Raw genomic sequence first — 12645 nt, 5'->3', positions numbered from 1 at the left:
CCGAGGATCTGAACCCATGCGGATAATCCCTCAGCAGAGACAGATCAGCTGTAAGAATGCCAATGACATGGGGTGACCCCATTATACCAGCTGGTGCACGAAAACAATGTTGTAGACAGTATTCATGAAAAGATGAGCACAAAGCTGCCTCATCACCTGACATCATATTCCACCTGGCGGCACGAGAAATAGTCTTTCGTTACAGCCTCTAAATATTACTCTTAAAGCCCATCAGGCCGAGTATGTGCCCGTGATAAACACACCGTCAGCTGATTGGCGTCAAAGTCAACGAGGATTTTCAAAACCCACGTGCAGCCGAGGACAACCTTCATTCAGAGACGAGAAAACCTCAGCACGTAACCATACTGGAGCGATGTGGAGACGTCGGATATCGATGAAAATAAATTAAAATAATCTAAATGCCTGTTTCCAATCGTGAAGCACATTGAGATTTTAGATCATCGACTTCCAGATGGTAAGAAGCAACGACATCACAATTGTGCCGGGCCCACACTCAGAAAGGCCCCACACCGATTAACTGAAGACTGACTGACAGACATACACCTGACTGATGTACCATACTCTCTGTTAGAACGTCGGTGCTGCCTAAACAGTTTCTTGACACGGGATATACTGGGTGCTTTGCCATTGCCTTCCCAGCAATCACTCAAGGCAGAAAATGGTGATTTGTTCAGGGTGCCGGTGATAGCTCACCTCCTCTTTGCGAATGACACTGATCTTTAACGTCCACCAACTAATGCTGGTAGATGGGACGCTCAGTTAAACGTCCACCTGAGGGACGACACATACATACATACATGAAGAGAGAAAATAAATAAATAAATAAAATAATCAGATATTTCTCAATGCCTCGCCGGCCTGGATAGACCAACAATAGATGTTGCAGCAGAAACAAAAATACACTCAGTCCTCTTGGGCAACCACACGCACAAACCTCTTCTACTTCATATGCAGCATATGGCTGCTTGCTCGGGGGGGGGGGGATAGGGGGTACAGCTGTGCCGCTGATTGAATGCCCCGGGGTCAGTTCGAGTCAGGAATTTGTAAATTGGTCAGCACGTTGACTGTGTCCACAATTTGTAAATCGGTCAGCACGTCGACCGTGTCGACAATTTGTAAATCGGTCAGCACGTCGACCGTGTCGACAATTTGTAAATTGGTCAGCACGTCGACCGTGTCGACAATTTGCAAATTGGTCAGCACGTCGACCGTATCCATAATTTGTAAATTGGTCAGCATGTTACCATGTCGACAATTTGTAATTTGGTCAGCATGTTGACAGTGTCCACAATTTGTAAATTGGTCAGCACGTCGACCGCGTCCACAATTTATAAATTGGTCAGCACGTCGAGAGTGTCAACAATTTGTAAATTCGTCAGCACGTCGACCGTGTCGACAATTTGTAAATTGGTCAGCACGTCGACCGTGACGACAATTTGTAAATTGGTCAGCACGTCGACCGCGTCCACAATTTGTAAATTGGACAGCACGTCGACCGTGACAACAATTTGTAAATTGGTCAGCACGTCGACCGCGTCCACAATTTGTAAATTGGTCAGCACGTCGACCGCGTCCACAATTTGTAAATTGGTCAGCACGTCGACCGCGTCCACAATTTGTAAATTGGTCAGCACGTCGACCGTATTCATAATTTGTAAATTGGTCAGCACGTCGACCGCGTCCACAATTTGTAAATTGGACAGCACGTCGACCGCGACGACAATTTGTAAATTGGTCAGCACGTCGACCGCGTCCACAATTTGTAAATTGGTCAGCACGTCGACCGCGTCCACAATTTGTAAATTGGTCAGCACGTCGACCGCGTCCACAATTTGTAAATAGGTCAGCACGTCGACCGTATTCATAATTTGTAAATTGGTCAGCATGTGACCATGTCGACAATTTGTAATTTGGTCAGCACGTCGACCGTGTCCACAATTTGTAATTTGGTCAGCACGTCGACAGTGTCCACAATTTGTAATTTGGTCAGCACGTCGACAGTGTCCACAATTTGTAATTTGGTCAGCACGTCGACCGCGTCCACAATTTGTAATTTGGTCAGCACGTCGACCGCGTCCACAATTTGTAATTTGGTCAGCACGTCGACCGTGTCCACAATTTGTAATTTGGTCAGCACGTCGACCGTGTCCACAATTTGTAATTTGGTCAGCACATTGACAGTGTCCACAATTTGTAATTTGGTCAGCACGTCGACAGTGTCCACAATTTGTAATTTGGTCAGCACGTCGACCGTGTCCACAATTTGTAATTTGGTCAGCACGTCGACCGTGTCCACAATTTGTAATTTGGTCAGCACGTCGACCGTGTCCACAATTTGTAATTTGGTCAGCACGTCGACAGTGTCCACAATTTGTAATTTGGTCAGCACGTCGACAGTGTCCACAATTTGTAATTTGGTCAGCACGTCGACCGCGTCCACAATTTGTAATTTAGTCAGCACGTCGACCGTGTCCACAATTTGTAATTTGGTCAGCACGTCGACCGTGTCCACAATTTGTAATTTGGTCAGCACGTCGACAGTGTCCACAATTTGTAATTTGGTTAGCACGTCGACCGTGTCCACAATTTGTAATTTGGTCAGCACGTCGACCGTGTCCACAATTTGTAAATTGGTTAGCACGTCGACCGTGTCCACAATTTGTAATTTGGTCAGCACGTCGACCGTGTCCACAATTTGTAATTTGGTCAGCACGTCGACCGTGTCGACAATTTGTAAATTGGTTAGCACGTCGACCGTGTCCACAATTTGTAATTTGGTCAGCACGTCGACCGTGTCCACAATTTGTAAATTGGTTAGCACGTCGACCGTGTCCACAATTTGTAATTTGGTCAGCACGTCGACCGTGTCCACAATTTGTAATTTGGTCAGCACGTCGACCGTGTCCACAATTTGTAAATTGGTCAGCACGTTGACAGTGTCCACAATTTGTAATTTGGTCAGCACGTCGACCGTGTCCACAATTTGTAATTTGGTCAGCACGTCGACCGTGTCCACAATTTGTAATTTGGTCAGCACGTCGACCGTGTCCACAATTTGTAATTTGGTCAGCACGTCGACCGTGTCCACAATTTGTAATTTGGTCAGCACGTCGACCGTGTCGACAATTTGTAATTTGGTCAGCACGTGACCGTGTCGACAATTTGTAATTTGGTCAGCACGTCGACCGTGTCCACAATTTGTAATTTGGTCAGCACGTCGACCGTGTCCACAATTTGTAATTTGGTCAGCACGTCGACCGTGTCCACAATTTGGTCAGCACGTCGACCGTGTCCACAATTTGTAATTTGGTCAGCACGTCGACCGTGTCCACAATTTGTAATTTGGTCAGCACGTCGACCGTGTCCACAATTTGTAATTTGGTCAGCACGTCGACCGTGTCCACAATTTGTAATTTGGTCAGCACGTCGACCGTGTCCACAATTTGGTCAGCACGTCGACCGTGTCCACAATTTGGTCAGCACGTCGACCGTGTCCACAATTTGGTCAGCACGTCGACCGTGTCCACAATTTGCAATTTGGTCAGCACGTCGACCGTGTCCACAATTTGTAATTTGGTCAGCACGTCGACCGTGTCGACAATTTGTAATTTGGTCAGCACGTCGACCGTGTCCACAATTTGTAATTTGGTCAGCACGTGACCGTGTCCACAATTTGTAATTTGGTCAGCACGTGACCGTGTCGACAATTTGTAATTTGGTCAGCACGTCGACAATTTGTAAATTGGTCAGCACGTCGACAATTTGTAAATTGGTCAGCACGTCGACAATTTGTAAATTGGTCAGCACGTCGACAACTTGTAAATTGGTCAGCACGTCGACAACTTGTAAATTGGTCAGCACGTCGACAACTTGTAAATTGGTCAGCACGTCGACAACTTGTAAATTGGTCAGCACGTCGACAACTTGTAAATTGGTCAGCACGTCGACAACTTGTAAATTGGTCAGCACGTCGACAACTTGTAAATTGGTCAGCACGTCGACAACTTGTAAATTGGTCAGCACGTCGACAATTTGTAAATTGGTCAGCACGTCGACGGTGTCGACAATTTGTAAATTGGTCAGCACGTCGACCGTGTCCACAATCTGTAATTTGGTCAGCACGTCGACCGTGTCCACAATCTGTAATTTGGTCAGCACGTCGACCGTGTCCACAATCTGTAATTTGGTCAGCACGTCGACCGTGTCCACAATCTGTAATTTGGTCAGCACGTCGACCGTGTCAACAATCTGTAATTTGGTCAGCACGTCGACCGTGTCAACGATTTGTAAATTGGTCAGCACCTCGACCGTGTCAACAATTTGTAAATTGGTCAGCACGTCGACCGTGTCAACAATTTGTAAATTGGTCAGCACGTCGACCGTGTCCACAATTTGTAAATTGGTCAGCACGTCGAACGTGTCCACAATTTGTAAATTGGTCAGCACGTCGACCGTATCCACAATTTGTAAATTGGTCAGCACGTCGACCGTGTCCACAATCTAATTTGGTCAGCACGTCGACCGTGTCAACAATCTGTAATTTGGTCAGCACGTCGACCGTGTCAACGATTTGTAAATTGGTCAGCACCTCGACCGTGTCAACAATTTGTAAATTGGTCAGCACGTCGACCGTGTCGACAATTTGTAAATTGGTCAGCACGTCGACCGTGTCGACAATTTGTAAATTGGTCAGCACGTCGACCGTGTCGACAATTTGTAAGTTGGTCAGCACGTCGACCGTGTCGACAATTTGTAAATTGGTCAGCACGTCGACCGTGTCGACAATTTGTAAATTGGTCAGCATGTAACCATGTCGACAATTTGTAATTTGGTCAGCACATGACCGTGTCGACAATTTGTAAATTAGTCAGCACGTCGACCGTGTCCATAATTTGTAAATTGGTCAGCATGTAACCATGTCGACAATTTGTAATTTGGTCAGCACATGACCGTGTCGACAATTTGTAAATTGGTCAGCACGTCGACCGTGTCCATAATTTGTAAATTGGTCAGCACGTGACCATGTCGACAATTTGTAATTTGGTCAGCACGTAACCATGTCGACAATTTGTAATTTGGTCAGCACGTGACCGTGTCGACAATTTGTAATTTGGTCAGCACATGACCGTGTCGACAATTTGTAATTTGGTCAGCACATGACCGTGTGAACAATTTGTAATTTGGCCTGCAAGGACTACATGTCTGTTGGTTCATCATACAGATCCCATTCGGCCTCATTTACCTTTGCAGACCCGGTCTTCCGTCGAACAATCTTTTTTCCTTTCTTTCTTCAAAAGTCATACGCACGCACGCACGCACGCACGCACACACCTCCATTCCCACCACAATGCAGGAAAAAAAAAAAAAAACACCAGACAAACCCTCCAACCTGGGAAAGACAATCTCTAACCTTACTTCAAATGCTCTCGGACAATAAAATAATACCTCACACTTAAACAATGCTTCAGCTGCACAATTGTTGGACAACTACGTAAAGCATGAGCGATTATTAAAAAATTAATTCAATAACAGCTCCTCGAAAGCACGACCTTTGATTTATATAAAAGGAGAGATTATTGGACGTACTCTCCTTTCTACGCACTGCATCGGGTTTCCCTCCAAAAATGAAAGTGCCTCACGCGAGGGGGGGGGGGCTGCGACCGTGGGAATGTCTCCTGCATGTACAGGCTTCGAGTAGACTCTTTCGGGGGAGTTGAGGGAATGTGAACCATCCACCCCAACCCCCACCCCTCTGGCACAGAAAGTGCAAAGAATGTCTCCATCCACAACTAAAATCCTGGGATCACTTCCTCCCCCACACCCTGACACCAACTTGTGGGCAAGTTTAACTTATCACCAGATCCCACCACACCCATGTCATTGTCGAGGAAAGTTTCCACTCAAAATAAAATCAGCAAAAGGTGATGACAGGTTGTGAACGTGTCCACGTGGGTACATTACAAATACCTTGTGGTGCTATTTCCACGTAATAAAGTGAGGATGTGTGAAGGAAATGGAGAGGAGGGGGGAGAGTAGAGGGGAGGGGTGTGGGGGAGAGGAGGGGAGGAGAGGTGGTGTGGGGGAGAGGAGGGGAGAGTAGAGGGGAGGGGTGTGGGGGAGAGGAGGGGAGGAGAGGTGGTGTGGGTTGTGGCAGAGAGGAGGGGAGGAGAGCGGTGTGGGTTGTGGGGGAGAGGGAGGAGAGGGGTGTGGGGTGTGGGGGAGAGGGAGGGGAGGAAAGGGGTGTGGGGGAGAGGAGGGGAGGAGAGGGGTGTGGGGAAGAGGAGGGGAGGAGAGGGGTGTGGGGAAGAGGAGGGGAGGAGAGGGGTGTGGGGAAGAGGAGGGGAGGAGAGGAGGAGAGGGGTGTGGGGAAGAGGAGGGAGGAGGGAAGAGAGAAACAAGGCAGAGAGGTGAGGAAGATGTGGAGGAGTGAGGAAGGAAAGAAGAGACAAGGAGAGAGGGGGAAGACAAGCAGAGAGAAGGGGGGAAAGACAAGCAGAGAGGGGGGAGACAAGCAGAGAGGGGGGAAGACAAGCAGAGAGGGGGGGAAGACAAGCAGAGAGGGGGGAAGACAAGCAGAGAGGGGGGAAGACAAGCAGAGAGGGGGGGGAAGAAAGCAGAGAGGGGGGGAAGACAAGCAGAGAGAGGGGGGGAAGACAAGCAGAGAGAGGGGGGGAAGACAAGCAGAGAGAGGGGGAAGACAAGCAGAGAGAGGGGGGGAAGACAAGCAGAGAGGGGGGGGAAGACAAGCAGAGAGGGGGGGAAGACAAGCAGAGAGGGGGGAAGACAAGCAGAGAGGGGGGGAAGACAAGCAGAGAGGGGGGGAAGACAAGCAGAGAGGGGGGGGAGACAAGCAGAGAGGGGAGGGGGGAGACAAGCAGAGAGGAGGAGGGGGAGAGACATGACAGGGTGGGGAAGGAAAGAAGAGACAAGGAAAAGGGGAAAGGGGGAAAGGGGGGGGAGAAAAATGTGGGAAAGAGAGGAGGTGCCGTACCTGCCCTCGATATCCCCGAACTCGGCACGGATCTTCCCCACTTCAATCTCAAGCTTGGCGCGCTCCCGCGCGGTGTCGTCGAGCACGCGTCGTGCATCAGCCAGCTCGTGTTCGTACATGGCCTTCACGCCGGACACCTCACGAGAGGACACCTCCTCGCTCTCGGACACCTTGAGCATCAGGAGACCATTCTCGGCCTCCAAGGAGCGCACCTTGTCGATGTAAACTGCCAGACGGTCGTTGAGGTTCCGCAAATCTTCTTTCTCCTGCTGCCGAGTGACCCTCGTCGGGCTCAGCGGGGACGCCATACTCGAGCTCCAGGCGCTCGAGCTCCGCGTCTGCTGAGCGGGCGTGGTAGTTGCCATGTTGGATTACTCGACTCGGCTCGGCTCGCTTGGTGGAAACAATGAACTAAAAGATTCGTCCTTACGGAAGTACACAAAGGGCGGGAGGGGGTAATGGAGTTCAGAGCGACGGAGCGACAGGCCGGGCCGAGCTGGATTCACTCACTCGCGGTAACAACGTGTGTGTAAGATGGCCGCCGCGCTCCTCCCGTTCAACGGCTCTGGGGGTGGAGGGGGGCGTGGAACGAGACCGAGTGTTCTTCGGGAGAACAACGGAGACGAAGTGGGACGGTGCTTTGTACAGATCGGGAGAATAAAATCATCGGAGACTTGAGATTCGAGTTTAAAATCCCAATTTCTCTCATAAAATGGCGATTCGAGCACGAACTCTCCTCACACGGATCTGTTATTCGTTCTTCGAACGTCGAGTGTTTGGCGCGAAATCTCCTCAAACGGCCTTTCGGCGGAAATCACGTCATTCAGGGTTTTATCTCGAAACCGCTGAACGGTATGACGTCATGAGATTGACAGGCGACCTCAGGAAAATATAAAAATAATTAAATTAACGAAATGAACATTCCTCCGTCTCTCTGTCCGGGGAGACGATGCAAAGGAGTTTGAGACGACAGAGGGAAGGAGAGGCGTGCAAAAGGCAGCTATTCGGGATTGGGGAGGATCAAATATTCCGCCATATTAACGTACGTAATAAATCGATGTCGTTTAATACTTCTTATGTTACGATCGATCCCGATGCTCTGTGTCATCTTGTCTGTTGTAACCGCCTCTTAAAAATAAAATCATCCGATGCGTTCTCTCCTGCATCCCTCTCTCATTAGCCCCGCCCCCATTTTTGTCCGTAACCCCGCCTACTCCTTGTGACGTTCGACATTAGGAGGCGGAGCTTAAAAAGGCGGGCGCGCCATTTGAAATGTACTTTGGACTGCACTCGTTGGCGAACGTACTTTTTGACTTTGAACTGTCTCCTCTGGGTTCCATTGTTCGTTCCACACCTAATCAATTACCCCCAGCGGCGACCAATAATTATCTCGCCCCCCGGCGGGAGGGAGCGGGATCTTTTAATCGTCTGGTTTGTTACTTACGAAATCTAAAGATTTATTCAGCCATGAACTCTCCTGCACCAAACATGTAGCAAAGCTGGCATCCAAAGTCAGCTTCAGAATGGGCATCCTTCATCGATCCAAGTCTTTCCTTGGAAACCTGTTGAGTTCATGGAACACCTTACCCACACAGTCTTGAGAAACAAGGACATGGGCGAGTTCTGTGAGTGGCAAATTTGATTGGTCGTGATGACCTCAAATGCTGTCATATTTTGTCCAAGTAGTGTGAAATGGAATGGTTTTGGCTTTGGAATGGGAATTCCATTTGGAATTTGGAATGGGAAATGGGAATGGGAAACCGACGGAAAATGGAATGGGAAATGGGAATGGGAAACCGACGGAAAATGGAATGGGTTTTGGAAAGGCGATTTGTGTTCTCCACTGTTAAAGTGTATAATTAAATTGAAATAAAATAAAAATTTTAAGGTTTGTCGAAAAAAACCCACCTTTTTTCAGAAGTTTACCATTGTTGATGCAACATCTTTTACACCCCCTTATTTAACACGTTACATTAGTTCTTCATGCCTGTTGTTTGTGTCCTTTATGACGTCTTTAAAAACAGTAAATTTCCTGTTTAGAATGATTTTCAATTTTATTTGATTGGGAGACAGGTGGACAGAGTTTTAAAAAAAATAATCTCTCTCCACTGCACATGCGTAATCGGGACAAATTCAGAGCCAAAGTAGTGTTAAAAACTGCACGATTTGTTTTCCGATTTATGTTTAAAAAAAACAATTCAATTGAAATTCAGCAGTTCCTCAATCATAAACTGACGTTTATAGACAGACAGCCAGAAAGGGTGAACCAATTGCCGAACCACACTTTTTGCTTCGCATGCGTGGAGTAATCAGAGCGACTCACAGTCTACAAGACCTTTGTCTGTAACTCAATGGAATACTGCTCTCCTCTATGGGCTAGTGCCCTCAGCATCACATCTTTCTCGCCTGCATTTGTGGAATTTAAAGCTCAACATTATTGGAATCTCCATGACCATGATGAATCACAAGATCTATAGCTTTCGCATTTCAGGGAGGTCGGTGGTCTCTGTTTTATTTTTACCAACTGTCTTCCCCAATATTGTCCTCCAACCCTCCCCAGCAACTTTAGGATGCACGCATTCTTCCAATAACCCACTTCTTTGCTAAACTTCCAAAATTCAGGTTGACGACACACCTTAACTCCTTTGTCCCTCGCTTGTCTACTCACTTACTTTGTTCTCCTTCTAGAGGCTGGTCTTTCCCACTGTTCTCTCCAAGGCTTCAAGCAGACAGTGCACTGCAACCTCATGTCACACCCCATCCCAACCCTCTTACTTACTGATTTCAGTGTGTTTTTTTTTCTTTTTCTCCTTCTCCTTCTCTCTTTCCATTTCAGGTTGTACCCAGTTGTTGCCTTGCTGCCGCACTGTCTAATTTGCCTTGCTCTTCCATGAGCTTTGCTCTTGTAGAGGGAAAACAAATTAAGCCAAATATAGGTCCATGAGTCGACAACTCCAATGTAGCATACTCTGTTACAGAGGGTCGGTGCGGCCATTGCAGTTTATTGGTAAGGGTCATGTTGTGCTGTTTACCATCCCTCTCCCAGCAGTAGTGAGGGCAGGAATGTGGAATTAGTTCAGGGTGCTGGTGATAGCTCACCTACTCTTTATGAAGGACACATTGGGTTGTTTAAAGTCCACCAACGAATGTCGGCAGATAGGACTCCCAAGTTTAACATCCGTCTGAAGTACAGCACACACACACATGAATCACCATGTTTGTCAAACACCAGGATGATAGTTTGTAGCTATGTTGGGATTGAAACGTAGGATAGACAACTTTGAGATGAAGGATATGAGAAGACAAAAATGAACTTGTCACTCGGAATTTCTGCACAGATGCTGTTTGGAAAATAAAAATTAGGACTACGTGTCCTGAAGCTCACTTGGATCAGGAGCAACGGCCACTCAAACCCCCCACAGACCCCCCTTAGACCCTCATTTAATTTTAATGACATGAACACGATTTGGTACATCATGGTTGATGAAGGTTGCGTAGTTTCGGAGAAGAAAGCAAATACATATTTTGGGGGGGAACCACCCCCCCCCCAGGACAAAAACTGTTCCAGGTGAGTTAAACACCAGAGCCAAAGAAAACCCATCCCTTCTCACCCCAACCTCCTCACCCCCCCCCCCCCCCAATCAAATCGCACCCTGTGTCAGGGAAATCCAAACAACCTGTGAAGTTTTCTCAGTTACCACTTGATCTCACCATCCAACATTTTGACACCGACACTTAGAAGACATAATAAGACGTTCATGATGTACAAAATATCAGTCATGCTCTGCCTAAAGACAGTGCTACCAAAGCCGAAATTCGGAATATCCAGGCCAACCAACACATCTCAACTTCTCAAGTTACCCATCATAGATTTTTAAAAATAGGATTTAATTATATATTTGATTCCCCCCCCCCCCAAACGGGCCAACAAGCAAGTGTGGTTTTAATTGGCAGCTATACTCAGGAAGGGCTCCACATGGACAACTGCCACGCAGATAAGGCTGAAATGGCGAACGATATCGAAAAAAATTTGAATTTCAAATATAAACAAGTAGTGCCAGGCACAACAAATCCTGCCCATTTAAGGCATAAAGTATTTTGGGGATCAAATTTAAATTTGATACATCCTTAACCTGAATGTTGATTATAAGGAATAGAATAAGGAATATTTTAGTCTTAGTTTGAAGTCAATTAAACCATTTTTGACGAATTTATGAACGAAAAACGATTTTGACCTTTTCATGACCTGACCTTTGACCTAATTGGACCCAAAAGTTAATGGGGTCGTCCGAGGTTCATTACCCACCTGTGGATACAATTTGACGGTGTTTGAGCCAGCCGTTTTCCCGTAAAGTTGTATTTTCGAAACCATGTTTTAGTTTTAATGGAAAATTTGTAATTTTGACCGATGACCATGACCCCCAAAACTTCAGACCCTACCGATCTTCACAAATATGCATTTTCACTATAGGAATAGGTAGGATTATAAGCGACAAATAGAATAAGGTTCACTATAAGCTTAGTTGGAAGTAAATCAGATCAATTTTGATGAAGTTATGAGCGAAAAACGATTTTGATCTTTTCGTGACCTTGACCTTTTTTTTTTTTTTTTTTTTTTTTGTATACCTTGGTCGAGGCTCGTATGAGAGCTAACACACAACTCACAGCAAGGAGGCATGAGACAAGAGGGGCGGGAGTGGAAGGGACAAAACATTGGGGAACAGACACAGGTGAACTGTGGAAGGGAGAGGGATGGGGATGGGACGGGGAACATGGCGAGGGGAAGATGGACATTAAAGGGACTTTCAGGAAGGAAAGCAGGAGAATTGAAGGAAGTGGGCTTGGGTGGATTATCGGGGGTAGAAAAGATCGAGGATTTGGATGGGGGAAGATAAGAGGTGGTGGTGAACAGCTGTTTTGAAAGCCTGAAGGGAAGAATGGGAAAGAATAGAGTGAGGAAGTTTATTCCAAAGGCGGGAAAAAAGAGGAATGAAAGAGTGAAGATGAGCAGTGATTCGTGATTTTGGTAGTTTTACCAGAAGGGGGTTGTTGGCGGACCTTGAGCGCCCTGTGGAAATGTGGTTGGGACAAATCGCAGAGAGAGCAGGGGGGCAAGGCTGGAGAGGAGTCGGTAGAAGACAGAAAGACCACCGACCAACCTGCGGTGATTGAGTGAGAGGCCCAAAGACTCAGCTTCATTGCGGGAGATGCCAATGATCTTAAAAGCCCTGGTTTCGACAGCGTTAAGTCGAGAAAGGTGGGAGGCAGGAGCACCAGCCCAGAGGGGAGAGCAGTACTCCATCAGGCTACGGACAAAAGCTTTGTAAGTGGTCAGGAGCTCAAGAGGGCCGAGGAAGGACTTTGCACGACGGAGGATTCCCAGTCGGCGACTGGCTTTTGAGGCAAGGTTGGAAATGTGACTTTCCCAGGAAAGATCATGGCAGATAGTGAGACCCAGAAGCTTGAAAGAAAAGACTTCTTCCAGAGGATTGTTGAGAAAGTGGATGGGGGGTTTTGTAAACGGTCCTTTCGAAGAGACATAGTGAGAGTGTGAGATTTGTCTGGATTGAAAGACATGTTCCACGTGTTGGACCAGTTTGTGATTTTATCCAGATCTGCAGTGAGCGAAGAAG

The 12645-nt window shown here is 47.2% G+C and overlaps 1 protein-coding gene across 2 annotated transcripts in view; it reads right to left on the bottom strand.

Annotated features, from left to right (window-relative positions):
- Positions 1-7776, bottom strand: part of LOC147027863 (lamin-B1-like) — a 66237-nt gene extending 58461 nt beyond the window's left edge. Inside the window, exon 1 of one of the 2 annotated variants that reach the window (XM_085877570.1) lies at positions 7013-7776. In XM_085877570.1, coding sequence (XP_085733696.1) covers positions 7013-7377 — 365 coding nt within the window. In that variant the 5' untranslated portion in view covers positions 7378-7776. The remainder of the gene's footprint in view (positions 1-7012) is intronic. The other variant, XM_085877569.1, reaches the window with a different exon arrangement.
- Positions 7777-12645: the final 4869 nt, after the last annotated feature.

Source organism: Eptatretus burgeri, chromosome 4, assembly GCF_056783735.1.
Source record: "Eptatretus burgeri isolate ZD-2024b chromosome 4, Ebu_testis_v1, whole genome shotgun sequence".
NCBI lineage: Eukaryota > Metazoa > Chordata > Myxini > Myxiniformes > Myxinidae > Eptatretus > Eptatretus burgeri.
This window is presented reverse-complemented; position numbering and strand designations above follow the sequence as displayed.